Source organism: Pholcus phalangioides, unplaced genomic scaffold (genome assembly GCF_987345545.1).
Source record: "Pholcus phalangioides strain wild (caught in Gottingen) unplaced genomic scaffold, Ppha-v1.0 ptg000016l_1, whole genome shotgun sequence".
NCBI lineage: Eukaryota > Metazoa > Arthropoda > Arachnida > Araneae > Pholcidae > Pholcus > Pholcus phalangioides.
The window spans coordinates 9,894,926-9,912,658 of record NW_028301609.1 but is presented as its reverse complement, the minus strand read 5'-3'; the positions used below and the strand labels follow the sequence as shown (position 1 = coordinate 9,912,658).

At 36.0% G+C, this 17,733-nt stretch overlaps 1 protein-coding gene across 3 annotated transcripts in view; it reads right to left on the bottom strand.

The window, feature by feature from the left end:
* Nucleotides 1-9,160: 9,160 nt before the first annotated feature.
* LOC149075022 (MPN domain-containing protein) overlaps nucleotides 9,161-17,733 on the bottom strand; it is a 35,703-nt gene continuing 27,130 nt past the window's right edge. For 2 of the 3 annotated variants that reach the window (XM_089246037.1, XM_089246038.1), the window contains 6 exons: nucleotides 15,768-15,840; nucleotides 15,518-15,594; nucleotides 15,200-15,371; nucleotides 14,933-15,003; nucleotides 13,872-13,961; nucleotides 11,657-11,956 (listed from right to left, as the gene is read on the bottom strand). In XM_089246037.1, coding sequence (XP_089102163.1) covers nucleotides 11,738-11,956; nucleotides 13,872-13,961; nucleotides 14,933-15,003; nucleotides 15,200-15,371; nucleotides 15,518-15,594; nucleotides 15,768-15,840 — 702 coding nt within the window. In that variant the 3' untranslated portion in view covers nucleotides 11,657-11,737. Of the gene's footprint in view, nucleotides 11,957-13,871; nucleotides 13,962-14,932; nucleotides 15,004-15,199; nucleotides 15,372-15,517; nucleotides 15,595-15,767; nucleotides 15,841-17,733 lie in introns of all 3 variants that reach the window. The other variant, XM_089246036.1, reaches the window with a different exon arrangement.

The window sequence follows — 17,733 nt, the reverse complement described above, 5'->3', positions numbered from 1 at the left end:
CATATTCTCACTAGGTCACTCACTCACTCACTCGTTCAATTACTAGGTCACTCACTCACTCACTCATTCAATTACTAGGTCACTTACTCACATACTAAGTAGGTTACTCACTCACATACTCATTAGGTCACTCACTCACTTTTCTCTCACTGACTCAGTAACTCAATCGCTCACTCACTTTTCTCTCACTGACTCAGTAACTCAATCGCTCACTCCCACGCTAACTAACTCGCATCGAACTGTTGTCGGTGAATTTTCCTAGCGGTGAATTTTTCGGCGGTGAATTGTTGTCGGTGAATTGCTGGCGGTGAATTTTCCGGACACGACGAATCCGTATCGTGTGAAAGCAGCGTTACATATGTATATGTTGATATAAACCACCTGCTGTACTCTTTTCATAAGGGGTCATTCAAGTATTACATCAGCATCGAGGGGGAGGGGTGTCGTATTTGTTTGCTGACTTTTGATGACAAGGGGGGGAGGGGGGTTTGAAGGTTGCTTACGTCATCAACCACTCCTTTTTGAAGATATGAAATATTTTAAGCTGCTGACGAAATTTTGCTTACAGTGGGGGAGGGGGTCAATGTTTTGCTGACAAGGGGAGGGGGAGGTAAAAAATGGCTGGAAATCTGCTTACGTAATACTTGAATGGCCCTAAGGTAATGTCATTGCGTACAGAGATCTAAATTCTGTACTCATAGAAACAAGTCTGTGCAGATGAAATAAAACGCAATGTGGGAAAAAAATGGAAGGCAAATTTTTTCCTTTCCCCGCGAGCATCTCGGTGCTCTTCTGGGCCCCCATAGACCGAGATCTTTGGTGTGACCTCCTCTATATTTAATTTATAGTGTAAAAAAATAATAATAGATAGTGAGTGTGAGAGAGATTTTTGTCCCGGGGCCCTCGTGCTCGAGACCTACCAGCCCTAACTTGTAGGGGTCGTGGTGCTCATTTTAACCATTGAGGATAGATGCTATTCACCGACAACAAAGATGAACATCCTATGATCCTATGTTTCAATGATTACATCATGATTATTTCAGTTAAAGCATATGTCAGAGTCAGTTAATTTACATACTCACTGTCAAAAATTTCACCAGATTTAATTTTCATGAATGAAGAGATTTGTTTCAGAATGAAAACAAGGAAAAACAACAAAATTTTCCCCACTGGTAAAAAAAAAGTATAACAGTTCCGGAAACCTGAAAAGAGGGAACAAATTTTCTGAAACGCAGGAGGATGTTTGAAATGACATTAAAAAAGATGGGACGTCTGGTAACCCTAATCATGGGGGCATTTTGAAGTTGTTTATCACTGTTCCACTTGAAGACCATGTCCATACCCGAAGGCAGAGAAAACCTGGCATTCCATATTACCCTGTATGTTTCGAAGGGCATTTTTTTCCTTGAAAAAAGAATAATAATTCTGGGAAATCAAAAATTAGGATAAAAAGAGAAATTTCCAAAAAAAACGTACGAAGACATTAAAGATTGCATAAACAAAATAAGGGCATCTAACGATCCCAACCAGGGCCGTCATTTCAACTTTTTCCGGGGGGGGGGGCAAAGAACATGTACTCAATGTATCTATATATATATTTGTAAATATAGTATAGTATAGAACTGAACACGCCCAGGCTCTGTCGCTTTTGCGATATAAGCTCATTGATCGTGAGATCGTGGGCGTGCCGGAAAAAACTCAAACCGGCCGGGAAAGCACACCCGGTTCGGACCAACATCCCGCCAACCCCCCAAGCAGCACAACCACACCCCTACACCCAATCCCAGGACACAGCTCGACAAAGCCAAGACAGCCCCGACAAGGCCCCGCCGGTGCGGTCCACAGCGCCAGAACACGCCCCGCGAAGGGAGACCCCACCCCCAAGAACCTTCACCGCGGACACGAGAGAGAACCCGCCACAGGACGGGAACACCACCCCTCATCAAGGAAAAGTATTTGTATTTGTGTGTGTATATATATATATATATATACATACCATTTTTAGTTTATTTTCAAAAGCCGGGGGGGAGGTCCCCCCCCCCCTCCCCCAAATGACGGGCCTGATTCCAACTGTACCGGTTGCAATTGACTCTTTTAAAACCGAATTCTTTGAATTTAATTTGTAAGTTTTTACTTACATTCAGGCCTGCTCATTTTCACTCTGTTTTTTGATCGTTTCATTATTTATTATATTATTCATTTCTCATAGTTAGAAAAATTGATGGCAGCACCACACATCAAAAGCATTACACAAAAACGAGCATCACGTTAGGTTCACTACACGTACACTTCAACATGTACCAAGTCCTTAGAAGTTCCGCAGAGGAATGTGTACGAGGTGCATGTGTGGTTCATCAGTAGTAATAGTTTCATTAAGAAGCTGTGGTTCTTGGCAACAAAATAATATTTATGCGCGCAGGGCGTTTCAATAATTCCACTACGGGATGCGCATATACAGTATTTCTACCGGGAGCATTAAAATATAGATGGCAGCACTAACTACTTTACTAATCCATGAGCAGAGGCGTGTTTACGGTTGTGCCGCCTGCGCACGGGCTACCCAAATTTTACAGGCCTCCTCTCATTCTAGCTTAATTTCCTTGACCACTCATTCTTCTAACTCGCCGCAATGTCGTATAAATCACTCAGCCGCCCCTCCCCGCCTATAAACATGCCTGTGTCTCGAAGTCCTTCTTTTGGTCACTAACATGCTTCTGTACTCTTTCTGTCACACGTCAGGGTCACACTAGAGGAGAACAGGAATTGGAGGGGGGCCGGGGAGAGACGGCTAGCAAAATTTAGGGATCGGCAGTTTTAGGTGGGAACAAAGAACACCTGTATAAAATTATAAAACTAAAGTTGTAAGGGGGGGGGGGGCAAAAATCATAGTTACGGCCTTGACTCATTCTTGCGTATTCTTTCGGTCAATTCAATGCTCACACTCTCTAAGTCACCTAAATGCTCGCACACTCTGCAAGTCACTCCTATGCTGACTTGTCCATTCATATGCTTACACACTGCTTTGATCACTCACATGCTTGCACATTGTTTTGGTTATTCACACGCTTGCACGCTCTAGGTGATCCATTCTGTCATTCACATGTTTGCTTGCGCATGCTCTAGGGCAGCGGTTCTCAACCTGTTTTGACTCGCGTAGCCCCGTAGGTCAATTTTTTAATTATTCATCAAAGTGATTTATTTTTACCATTTAAAAACATTTATAATCGTTTTAAATTTTACTGGTTTTTATTTTTATTTTCCTCGAAGCACCGATTGAGAACCGCTACTCTAGGGTACTCACTGACCTAGTCTCTCGCTCTCTGGGCAGAGGCGGAGATCCACACACACGTGGTTATAAAATTTTTCCACCATTCTCCCATTATGTGCTAATTTTCTTGGCCGCCCTGAGCCATAGCCTGCTAACCCCACTCCCCCCTGTAAATATGCCACTGTCCATGAGTCGTGGAAAATAACGCCATTTTTAAACTTCTAATACTTTCACAGCAAGATTATTAGCTTCACTTATGTTTCGGGATTTGTTTTTTTTTTTGGAATTAGGTTAACAATAATCGAATGCCGTTTCTACTACAATGTCGGTATATATAGCTATTGGAGCAACTTTTCTGATGAATAAAATTGATTATTGGCCATATGATTATGAATTTATTGTACCCGTGAAACAGAAAATGAAATCTTGGCCTTTCAGAGGTTCTTATGAATAAATAATGGCGCGCGCAGTCAAATTCGGTTACAACACCGCGGCTACAGCGTCAATAATTGGTGATCCAAGCTAACTCCCATAGAGAATAATTTCAATGAACTTTGCTTATAACGTCGATGAAAATGCAACTGCCTTGGATACACGGCCATAATTTTCGTCGCTTTTGCTTTTTTTACACCGTCCGCTTTGGCTCATTGCATTGAAGCAATGTTTGTCTGTCGGTTCCGAACGTTAAAAAAAAAGATTTGTTATAACGCTCCGACTTGCTTGTTGACATACCCCTAAAATGGAACATTCCCGAATTTCCCCCCCCCCTTCCCGACTCTTTTCTTATAAAAAAATATATATTCAGCCTTTCCTGGTTTTTTTTTTTTTTTTCATATTTATCAGGTTTAATTTTTTCCCCATGAAATACATTTCAAATCACTGCAGACTTGCTGTAGCGCTGCATTTCTTGCCAAGGGTGATTTATATGCAGAGCTTAACAATTTTGCCGACAAATAGCCACATTTTTGGCGAGAATCAGCGATGCTCCGTATCTATGATCCCAATTTCTCATATTTTTAACGATAAAATTTGATCATAACGAAATAACAACTTCGCGCACAGCATTTGATTGCATCTAGGCCTACTTATATTTTCCGTTACAAAAGTTCTTGAAAACGTCGATTATAACAACAAAATTTCGCGGAATCTTTGACGTCACTATAACCGAGTTTGACTGCGCTCTTTACACCGCCATTTCATTCATCTAATATAATCGGATTAAAAGCCCAAGTTGCTTCTACTTGTGAACGCAATTGCTAAATATAATCCTGATTATTCAACATCACTAAGCTCATTAATCCTATCAACAGGAATCCCTTCAAAAAGAGCTAGATTGCGATTATGCAAGGTAAAATTGCAGAGAGAATTTATCTTGTAGATAAAGACAATTATCAATAATTTGATTAGTCTGAAGCTTCCAGGTACTTTACAAAAAAAACTGCTAATCTGCTCAATACCTTTAGAACATTCAGCTGAGTTTTCCATAAAACACACAAGTTCTAAAAAAACATTAATGATGGCATGTGACTATCATTCAAGAGACAAAATTCCGGTATAAAAAGACCGTATTTATTGATCAGGTCAGATCATAAATTTATATTTGCGTCACCATTCCAATAAGGATACGTACTTAAAAAACTAAATATTTACAAACAATCACAAGGAAATTTGATCCGTTCTTTTAAATAACTTACAAAGCAAAATCATACAGAATATCACAAGCACATTTACACACAAAAAGACATTGGGCCAAAATGAATAAGATTTGTGTTTGAATCTCACAAGATTGACCGGACAGAAATAAGGATTCAACTAACTATGGCAGACAAAGGATAGACTATGATCAAGACAGAAAGCACCATCATCTGCGATAAAATACAATGGAACTTTGATAGCCTGACATCTTTAAAGGGATAGAAAAACATGTCGACTTAACCTGAACAATATGTTGAACAATTATTTTCTATCAACTACAAACGAACAAAATATTTTGATCTGCAGTTTTCTATAAAACTTTTCATATTAAGAACAATACCATAAAAAAATTATTACCCCCATCATGACTGTGACACAATCATCACGAAAAAATATGCTAACTAACTTGGCGATGACCCCGAATCATGTTGGACTTTGGCAAGGGATCTCTAGCCACTTCTCAAATTGGCTGGTCAAAGCTTGAAATTCGAACATTGGCCAGGTGACATTACAACGAAATTGATTTTTGGAATTTGGCAGTAACATACACACAACACATTCCTGCATGTAACCAATTTGTTAGAAACTCTCCAGAGAGAATGTTTATGAGGGGTGCATGCGCTTAGGTAGTAGTAGGTTCTAAACAGCAAAAAGTAACCCAAGGTGTTAAGTACAATCTTCAACAAACAAACAACAAAATAAAATGATACAAAGGAACTATTGAAATAAATAAGAATAATATCACAAAATGTTTTGAACTGACCAACATATGGGCAATTTCTGAAAACTAGTAGTATTAACGTAGTGCAAATCATAGACGAAGTAAGCAGGATTAAACTAGCATGGTTATGTCTAGGTTCTTCCGCTCATTGAATTTAGTACTGGGCCAACCAAGGAAATATAAAAAATGAAGATTTATGAGGGTGACAGAGTTATCACAGTTCCATTGTATTTCTAGTTAGCACAAACATTGAAAACACTGTTGTGCTAGAAAGCAGGGTCAATTCGAGAGAATAACAATATTCAATCACTGAATTTGTAATTAAAGAAATTGTATGAAGGGATCCTGTTTTAGAGAATCGATATATTACCATCTTAAGTGCTGACACATGAAATTTATTCATTTATACTGATATAACTAATCAGAGATAAATCAATTGATGAACATAAAAATATCTAAAAATTTGTTCTTGTAAAGTTCTATTTAAAAATATACAATTTCCTTCCACTAAGTAAAAATGACTTTTTGCTCAATAGCGATAGATATAGCATTGAAGCAGCTTCTTAGGCTATATCGTACAGCAGCAAAGCATTACAAAATAAGCACAAAAAATACTTAAAGTTCATAAAATGATGAAGAAAGTTGAATTTTTTCCAAATGATACACACACATCTTTAACAAGGAACCGGATTGAGCTTCCTCATCAGAAATACCATTCAAAATAATGTTACGATAAGTACACATTGCTGCATGAAAACACCAGACTCCACATATATATAAAAGTGTAAAACATCATTTTTTTTGCGAGTTAATGGTCTCCATATGAACATTGACAATAAACTTTTTTACAAACACGTGCAAAATGCTGATTCTCGATTTATGACACAATTCACAAGACCAGTTATTTAAATTAAGTAGCTTTCATTGAATTGGTACTGAAAAAAAAGTTTAAGGACATTTGAAAAATCACCATATCTCCAAAACTTGTGGATGCAAATATATGAAACTTTTAGAGCGATAATTACAAGTAAACATTTTCCAGTGAAAATAATTTCAATGAGAGCTGCACTTATTCAGAAAAAAAAATTGAAATCATAGTAAAGGTTTAAAACCTGGAAAAAACTATGAAGACATACAGTATTAGTATTGAAAAATAAAAGTCACTTGACCCACTGACCAGTGAATACGAGAACCGACTGTTCCGCATGTGTGGTTCATGAGTGGTTCACTATAAATGAAAAATCTCTTCTGAATAATAATAATTCATTTTCCTAAATATATTGTCATTTAGAAAAGTGATATTTCACCAAGTGGTACAAAAAAGCCATAAAAAACTATTAGAACTGTAATAAAACCTTATGGAGCCACCACTGTTGATTCTGTGGCTTTATCCATAACAAGTGTGGAAGTTTGAAGAGTCATTCCTTTTTAAATTACATTTTCAGAAAAAATTTCGCAAAAGATATTTGCTACTAACAAAGTATAATATGCTGAATCGTTTTTCTTTTTGTTTTTTCCTTTTTGCTAAGATTTGAACAGCAATATTGATTACGAAATAATTAAAACAAAATATCTTCACACAAGTGTTTTATTTTTTAGCATATTCAGCAAAAAATAAGACATTTTCAGGCGTCAAACTGACTGGCAAAGTTTTCTGCCACTGGTCCCGCAGACCACCACAATTTTTTTCTCAGTGGTCCAGTTGTTTAATCACTGGTCCAGCGGACCACCAAAGATTTCGAACGCTGGCATACATGTTTTTTGACATCAGCAAAGGAAATTAGCATTTTTGTCATGTTGGCATAACAGTGAGGTTGTTTTGATCAGTCATGCACTCTGGAATTGAATTTTTTCCTAAAAGTGTGAAGATGGCCAAAGACAACAAAGTTGTCTGGACATTGAAAAATCAAAATACTTGCTCTCAGAGAAACTGTGATAAGAATGTTTTCTTTGATGACAAGCAGTTTAGATATGAACTCAATATTTTCAAATATTACTTCAATATGCAATGACAGAGTTATATTTTGGAAATACAGGCATATCAAGACAGTTTCAACAGAATATCCATTTTCTGAAGCACCTCTAATAACTTTTAGACAGTAGTTGTTCCAACAGAACAATGCTCCTTCACATGTTTCAATGGCTAAAAGTGTTGGTTTAAATGAAAGACAGTTACACAAATGATTATTTACGGCTTATCTTAATCAATGACATCACAAATGATAAAAGATAAGATTATAAAATAAAAAAGGTGTCTTTCTTGATAAAAACTAAATTTTTGCACATAATTTCTAATTGTCCTTATACTTTTGTCCCAGTTTTGGCCTTTACTATAATTTAGATAATTTTTTTCTCCTGGAGCAGTGCAGCACTGATCAAAATTATTTTCACTGGAAAATGTTCCCCTCGCTATTATCACTCTGAAATTTTCATACATTCATATCCACAGATTTTCGAGATATGGTAATGTTTCGATTGTCCTTAAACTTTTTTCTCCACCACCTTCATAGGCGTGAAGTTATCAGAAATATTTAGAGAAGCATTTGCAGGCCGAAATATTTCAGCATTATCAAAACAGTGGCAAATGTTGGAGGAGGTGAACGGGGTACAATATGAGTTTATACTTATGCACAGAAGTAAAAGCATAAAAAGTCCCATTCAAAATCACTTATGTACTTACAACAAAACAAGAAACATACATAGTACTTGGGTTTTTTATGAGATTCATTCAAAAACTGGTTAGAGCATTCAGAGCTAAATAGCTATGGAGCAAAGAAATTTCTGTTTCCCCTGACTTCAGTGGACACTGTAGTTATAGTTTAGTAGTATTTATAGACACTGTCTATAGTTTTAGACCAAGCATTTAACCAGTGGTTCCCAACATTTTCCCGCCATGCCTCCCCTAACCATCTTGTAAAATCCTGATGCTACCCCCCTTAAGGGACATACAAATGCAGGGAGCAAAGCCAATCAAAAAGTTGTTGAAAAAGTTAATAAAAATTAAAATATTGAAAAAATCTTTTAAGTGTTTTAATTAGTTTTTTTGAATTTGAAATGTTTTTTCAAGGTTAAAAACTCAAAATTTCTTTGGAGATTTTCTCTGTGCCCCCCCCCCCCCCAAACATCAAGTTAGCCTGTGTGCTTCCCCTCCCCCCAGACAGTAAATCCTACTTATGCTCCTCTCCCCTTTCTGGAACATTACAGTTGAACCTCTCGATAACAGATATCCATGGGTTTTGTCCCACACATCCAATTTTGTATGAAGGATGTCAGTTAAATTGACCCCTTTACAATCATGGGCATAATATATCTTTCTATACTCCTGTTGATTTTTTTTCACACATACAATGTGTCTTTCTACTATATGCATGTAAGGGCAAAAAAGACCACATAGGGTGAGGGTGAAAAGAGACAAAAAAAAACGCTCTTATCTTTTCCTTTTATATATATTTTTTCCTTTTCCCCTTCCTTTTTTTAACTTGCAGTTAGAATATTACAAGGTTATCAGATTTATCAAAAATTCGTCACAAATAGATAATTCAAATTGGTGGCCAAAGGCTTGTACGTGAAGTGGTTAAAAAAACAAAATAACATGTATGTTATCAGGAGGTGCCCGCTAAAGGGAATTTTTGTTGAGTTGGATTTTTTTATTGCAGTTTTTATTATTTGAAAAAAATTTATACACACGTGGAGGGAGCGAAAAATCTGTCAACCTGGTCTATAGCAGGGTTTTTCAACCTTTGAGACAGTTTGGGCCAAACAAAATTTTACATGAAAGCTAATGGCTAATAAGTTATACTGTGGTATCTATTCACACAGTGGTGTCTTAGCAGGTGAACCTAATGGGTCCCAAATGCTCCAAGTAATTTAATCAAATAGGGAGCCCTATACAGTAAAACCCCTTCTTAATGGTAACTCCTCTTTTAATAGTTTATAAAAGAGGGCCTAATAATAGTTCTCTCCCAACCCTGTATAAAAGCATACATTGCAAAAAGCAAAACCACAAACCCCTGATTAACTGTCATCCTCTTTTACGAATGAATTTTTTTGTCGAGCCTGTCTGCAAATGAGAAGTTTTACTGTATGTATTATTGGGGAATTTTATTCATTCTGAGATCATTAAATATGAATTTTCATTAATTCTGAAATTAATTTTTCATTAAATATGAATTTTTCTACATCCTGATTGCCCCTCCCCCTAAAAATCATATTGCTCCCCTGTGGTGTGTTGGCCCCATGTTGGGAATCAGGGATTCAGACAGTAGTGTCAAAGCCAAGTGGTTAGTAGTAAGACTGAGCCATGCCAGAATGGATTCAGAAATCGAAATTTCCTTGGTAAACCTCAAGCTGAGCAACCACAGGTCTGAAACAGTTCCGACGCCCTTGCATCTGGAAATCTGATTTTGTGAAATCTCTTCAGCCCCAGAACCTTATTACCATGATGTCACTGATATTTTTAGAGCATACGTTTTTTCTGTGCAAGATTCTTGGCATAAATGAGTGGTCTGGACATTCTAGGAAATTACCTTTTCCATATGCATAAGTACGCGTCACAGAAATTAGCTGACCACATCACATAGGGGGATACCTACAAACCAGTAGGTGTTCACCTGATTGCAAAGTCATATATCGCCACCTCTCCAGTTAGTTTCTTGTCTTTTAATTGTGCTCTTTTGTGTTTTACAAAACTTATCTTTAAATTTTCTTCTTTTACCTATAACAAATTGAACGGTTATCCACAGAAACCTATGAGAAGTCATGTTACAGGTAAACGAATGTGATTACAGAACAAACTATCTGCAGATGGCGAGATAACACAACTTTGGTTAACATTCTTGAGCATTAAAAAAGAATAGAACATGTATCAAGTTATTTAATTCTATCCCCAACAAAATATTTATACAAAATCATGCCCATACGATCCTCCCCCCACCTCATTAAATTTATCAAAAACTATACTCATTTTTCAGAGAAAAAAAAGTGCTGGTACAATATAACCTCCCCCCTTTTGCAGACACCAGAGGGGTAAAAAAAAAATTTCAGTAAAAGAGGGCTGACTGCATCTGTGGGGGGGGTGGTGACCATTACAAGGGGTTTCACTGTACCAACCATGATGCTATCACATTTACAATTTACAACTTCAACACTTTTTAAGTAACTGAAAAAAGGCACTGGTACTTATATTGCAGTGTACTGCAAAAAACCCCTAACTGATTGTACTTATGTTTCCAAAATGATTGGAAAATGATATTGCAAGACAAAAGCATGAGAAAACCCACAGCACTTACAAATACCCACCAAAAATCAAATATAATGTCTTTCAATATGATAAGTAGTAGTTTAAATGCATTAAATATGTTGGGTTTTGAAGAAACTCAAACCATATTTATAGCCTACGACACCTCTTGTAAAGCATATATATGAATACTGTTTGCTCACTGAGTTGTTCTTTCACATATTTTTTCGTAAGTACATGAAATGTCACAGGATATTTCAGGAAAAAAACTATCACAATTTTGATGAGATAATAATCTCTTCCCTAACATACGATGGGATATCTCATTCTAACATAGATTTTAAAAAATGTGTACTAGCTCTCTTCTTTGTGGCGCTCAAGATAACAGTTTGAATAGAAAAAAGGGGAAACTTTTTTTTCATTCACTTCAGTCATCTTTTTCCATCAATTTTTTTTCAAGCAAAGAGAATATGACAGGGCAATACAAGTAAACAATACCAAAGATATAGTGAATGCTCAAGAATGGTTGCAGTTGGCGACGACAGAAAACTCAACACCAATCATCTCTTTTCACCAATTTCCTAAATTCAGATGAGGATTTCACTTTAGCCGACTTTTTGCAGGGACCTAAATGATTCGAGAAGAGAAAAAAAAAGCTTCAAAAACAAAACTGGCCTCGTTAAACCAATGTGATTTTTCAACAAAATAGTTCGTGAAGGTTATTTTTCAAATATTGCATTTTCGATGCCAACCAACACGTGTAAAAAAAACGCAAACAAAATTAAAACCTAAAAATTTTCTAAAAATACATTGGTTGTCAAGAAATCAAAATAAGTCCCTTGAGAAAGTCCCAGAAGTGAGTCACGGCTTGAGCTTGGGCAGTCGATTGTGCACCGGTGACCATCAAATCCCTGGGAAGTTTTGTCCGAAGAGATGCCTGCAGCTTCTCCCAATAACTTATGCCATGCAGAGCAGAATATTCATTGTCAAACTTGATTGATTCACCTGTGGTCCTGTAATATTCTGATAGAAGTCTCTGCAGAGAGAAAATTAATGTCAAGCTCAGAAAAAATTATGTTTCATATTTTCTGAAATAAAGTTTACAAATGAATCATACATCATTTTTAGCATTTAAATATTCATTTCAAGGTCACTACAGTTATCTCATGAATGCTGGAGTTAATTTGACACTTCAATGCAAAGGTGATTCAGAATAGATAATATGCGATGCCTTGCTATATAGCTAATATAGCCCTTGCTTTATGCGATCTCACATTACTCGTTTTTCACTATAACACAATTTTGAAAAGTTGATATAAGAAATTGGAATCTAAAAGGTTTGGCTGAGCGTTTGATTTTAATTCTAAAAATGCACTTGGAAATTAAAAATACTGTATAGTTCAGTGTTTCTCAACCTTTCTGAAAACAAGGACCAGTAAAACGTCTGAAACAATTTGATGGACCACTCGTGTCCCATATAACGGGACATTCCTGTAATTTTCATTGTTTCGATTTTTTGTATACATTTGTCCTGTTTTTCCAACGACACTTATTTGAATTTGTAATATTTACTAGTCATCAAAATACACAGCATTTTCATAATATAAATTATATTATGATAATTATGGCATAAGTTATAAATATTCATTTCAAATATTTGTCAGTTTAACGTTTTGTCCACAATTTTTTTAAATTTTAATTACTTGGTTATTGTGCCTACTTCTGACAATGTTTTTGAAGACAATTGGTGATGACATGTATTTTAAGGATTATTATTTAAGATCCCAGCTTACCATATTTTCTCAATGAAATATGGTCATCCAAATATTTTTTTTCCTGAAATACATTTTTGTTTACTGCAATTTGTAGCAGCCCTTTATTTCCACGCCCTTCAGAAATTTTAGTAGTAATTAGGAAATTGCATTTAAAATAATAAATTGTGATTTTTGGCAAAATTTAGTTGCATCTCATATTTAGGATAGCAATTTCCTGCTTTGTTCTTAATAATGTATGGCAGGGGTTCTCAAACTGTGTGCTGCCGAACTTTCTCAGGGGTTAATAATTTAATTATCAGCCCAGACAAAAGATTTTTCAAAGAGATTCTTTGTTAAACTACTGTGTGGAACTGCAGGTAAGTGTTGATCAGGGGAAAAGGGCACCGCAAGAGGAAAAAGTTTGAGAACTCCTGATGTATCGTGAACCTAGATATGAAGGCATAATTTTATCTGAAACAATGTGGATATTACTAATATCAACTACAATGGGTGAATAAGTTTATTAAGTTTGCCTGCAGACAACCTATGCCATTGTCGCAGATCATAGGTTAAGAAACACTGGTAGAGTTGAAATGGAAAAATCTGATAATTTAAGGATGTGGATGAGACAAATGTACACAAAATGCTCAGATCCTAGTCACCAGAGCTCAGTAATTAACATCTTTTGGGAACACATATTGACAATGCTATTAGAATTTAAATAAAAAAAAAGATCAGAATCAGACTAAGAGTTGTCACATTTGTGAGGGATATCTGAAATTCTTCCTTGCAACATCAATTTTTACAAGGAGGAAAAATGCTGCAAATCAGCTATATCTAGACTATTTTACAAAGTAAAAAATTATTCCATCATCCTAAGCTCTTCAGGAGAGAAAAATCTACGCTCACCAGAGAATGAGTTTGTTAATTAAAACAGTCCAAAGTAAAAATTATTCATTCTTTTATATAGCATGGATTTGTGAGGCTTATTTATTAGATGAGGTTTTACTTATAACTAGGTTCATTCACAAAAATTCATTTTGTGGCTCTTTCATTCCACCCATGTTGAACTGAACTCACTTTACGCAAATATTTTGCTGAAATTAATCGTTCAAAGAGAGGAACCACCCATATTTTCATGCCAAAATCATTCATTACATTTATATTAATAAATCATAACAATAATGTTGATATTACCATTTCCATCAGCAGATCTTGAGTGAGGAATGAATCATGAGCAACACTGTAGATCATTTGCATCGGCTTGCCATATTCATGAGGCCTATGCTGAAAAAAGACATGGAAGCAATCTTACACATTAAATGTGAAATTTGCATAATCTGTTTTGATGTCAAAAGAGATGATGACTGTTCTCTAAACTGTGCACATGTGGCCACACACAATTTTTTTGCTCCTGCACATGCAAAATCGTGAAATGCACCATAGGTGGATATTGAATATTCTCAATTTCACACATGTAAAATAAAAATTAGACGGAACACTGATGATGACTTATATGATTTTGAAGTTTGGGTTGGTTTTTGTTGAGATTCAATATGAATAAGATTGTGAAATGCATGATCAAGATGAAAACAGAATAGCTTGAATCAAGGCCATCTTAAGAGCATCATAGGCTACTGGGTGAAGTGATTTTTCTGAGCCGCCCCCCCCCCCCAGAAATGTTTGCCTACCAATTTACATGCTCACTCTCAAAAATTTTACCCAGACCTCATTTTTATGAGGCCCTAGGTTCCCCCCCCCCAAGCCGTGCAAAGGTGGGCCCATGCATTAAGATGGCACTGGCTTGAATAAGGTAAAAGAAGTTTTGTGAAAATTCATTTCACAAATCATGAATCTTGTTCAAAGTATTTGGTTTAGCCACATCTCATCAAGTTTTACATCCAATATATTCTTTTCAGAAGCAAATATGAGCCAGATTTCCTATTTGAAAAAGTCTCTCTGCAAGAATCAGGCAAACCTTCAACAAGATACTTACATAATATGAAAATTCAGACATTTGCTACTTTACTTTAATATATGGAAGACAGGTGGCACTGCCAGCATAACATGAAACAGTCATAACTCCAACAACATAAATACATTTGGGCCACACATAAACAAACACAACATGCTAATACATGTAATCAATTCATTAGAAATTCCCCAGAGGAATGTTTATGAGGTGCATGTATGGTTAAGTGATAGTAGTAATCAATACATTCTAATACTGTGGGATCAAAGTGGACAAATTTACTCACTTCGGGAGGTGGAATCACCCAATACGCCAAATAATCTGCTTCAAGTGTTGGCCTCAGGGGATCATAAGGCGCTGAAAATAAGAATCACTCAATATCACAATAATTGATAACTTACTAAACCCACCTTCCATAATAGAAACTGATGTGATAGCTGCTATAGATCTATAGATAGTTGCACAAACTAATCATGGAGTGGGATGAAATTATAGAATTTGCTGTTATCAATACTAGTTATGTTATAAATCATTCAACCATTCGAATGCTCACCACATATGAGTCCCATGCAGGGAGTATACGAAGAGTCGCTGTCTCCTTTCATGGTTATTTGATATTCCATCTGGCTGTCAATGTCTTTTATCGTTGGCTGAGCAGCAAAACATGGATGACTATGATACCACCCAACCAAAGACAGATGCCTACGCTCCAAAGACCTACGGATCTTTAGATGAAAACAAAATGTATTTTTTGACATCTGAATAATAGTTTCAAAATTATAATAATATTTTCAATAATTTTGCACAACATGACTTAACACTTTTACACAGCACCACAAGGATTCAAAATGTTTGCAATAAATATACTAACTTCAATTTCGACTATAGCAGAGTTCTCCTTGTCCATTAAACCAGCTCTGCAAGGGAATGCTTGAAGAATGGCAAGATCTGGAAAAAGGGAGAAAAATATAATATAATCATATTGATCAAATTACATACTTCAAGAAAATAAAAAATAACAATTATGAATTTTTCTAAATATGAAAATTGAATTCCTCCTTTCCGATGCATAGTCAAGAATAATACAGAATTATTCAAAAAACAAAAATAATTGAACTTACTGTGTGATGCAATGTCCCAGTTGCCACCCAAATACCCAACGACTTCTTTTTTTGTTAAATGACAATGAAAGTCCTGTAAAAACACAGACAGGATATATATCAATGTGTGTAGATCACTGCTGGTACCATAACTTTGCAGTAGGAAAAATAAAATTCAAGAGACATAATAATGATTAAATCAGAGCATGTTGTGGATATGCAGAACTGTCATTTACATCCGTTTCACAAACAGAGCAATATCACTCCCTGGAGGCTTCTGGAATAGACAGGGGAGGAATAGTAAAAACTATTGGTATAGCATAGGCTCCTATGGAAGCCAAGAAAGTTTTTTTTTTCTTTTCTGAAAAGTATTGAGAGGAGTTGCGACTAATGAGTTCGAGCAGAGGTTCTCAACCTTTTTTTGACCCACAGAGCCCTTTCCGGTATGTAATTTCTATGGCGGAGCCCCAGACACCTATTTTTTATTTATTCATCAAAGTTTCTGACTTATTTTTATTATTCAAAAATATTAATAATTATTTTTTTCAAATTTACTGGGTTTTTTTATTTATTTTCCTCGAGCAGCAGCGGAGCCCCTGTGAGTTCACACAGAGCCGCTGAGTTAGAGAAATTGATATGCATTACAATGACAATTTCTGAACTCTAAAATATGAAGAAACTCGAAGATTATTTGTACTTTCGCCATACTACCTCTTTAGGTTTGTCACACTGCAAGCTTAGAGTTGATACTACTATAGTCATGCTATCAAAGACCTTAATAGCAGCACTTTTCTTGCATTAATTTTAGCTTAGGGACCATTCAAGCATTGTGCCAACACCTCCAACCACATATTGGGAACAAAAGCATATGCGGGGGGGGGGGGGGCATAGGGGGCTTGTGGCTCCCCCAAGAAGAGCAAAAATATATTTTGATGCAAAAAAATATTTTTAAAAAACTAAAATATCGAAAAAAAGACCTTTAGGTATTATTATAATCAATTTCTGTTAATTTCAATGCTATAACAAGGCTGATAACATAAAATTTCTATTTAAGAAATTCATTGTACCCCCTCCCAAGCTTTTTGTGCTCTCTCCAAAGGTTGATCCTGTGTGAGTCTGACCTGCTATAGTGAATTTTGTTATGTATTCACTGGGATTGTTTTTCATATCATTATTGACAGAACACACTATAATTTTAGCTTGGGTTTTAAGTTCATTAATTAATGTTCTAAGCATTAATTAATGGAATAGTACAGATTGTCGTTGCTAGTTGGTATGAAGTACTGACCATTAGGTCTCGCCTTCATCATGGTTTCTCTAAATTCCAAAAATGTTAACAAGGTAATGGCAAGAGGTTGATTAAAAACAACCATTTAAGTCATTGCCTCATATTTAGCCATCAATGTGATTTCATGGAATTATTGAGGATGTGTTTGGTCTTGACTGATCAATGATTGCAATTTTTTTAGCGCAAGTTTGGCCCACGCCACACATGATCAAGTTTTTCAGGAGAAAAGTAAATAACTACACCAGACTTTTGTTCTTTTCCATGTCCCACAATTGCACATATTAGTTGCAAGCAAAGCCTTCCAAAATAAAATTATTTTCAGAGTACCAGTTTCCTTTTTAGTCTAGTAATCATCACAGCCTGTTGATGGGTTGGTAATCATAAATATAATCATAAATTCATTGGGTGGTAATCACCCCATTCACGAAAAAATTCTATTCTTAGCATAGGTGGAAGGGCGAAAATAGACATTCCTCCTCAGTCACTAAAACACCTCAGTGAACTACCATTCCTTGTTCAAAGAACATACATCGGCTTACATATGAGGGTCCAGCAAATCACTCAGGACAATGCAAGAAGTGGACACAATGCAGTTTAGCAAATACCCAGCTCTTCCCTCCATAAGTAAGACTGGATTTTAGGGCGGTCTATAGAGGACGTATCTATAGGAATGTTAGTCCCCAAAGCAGAATATGCCGA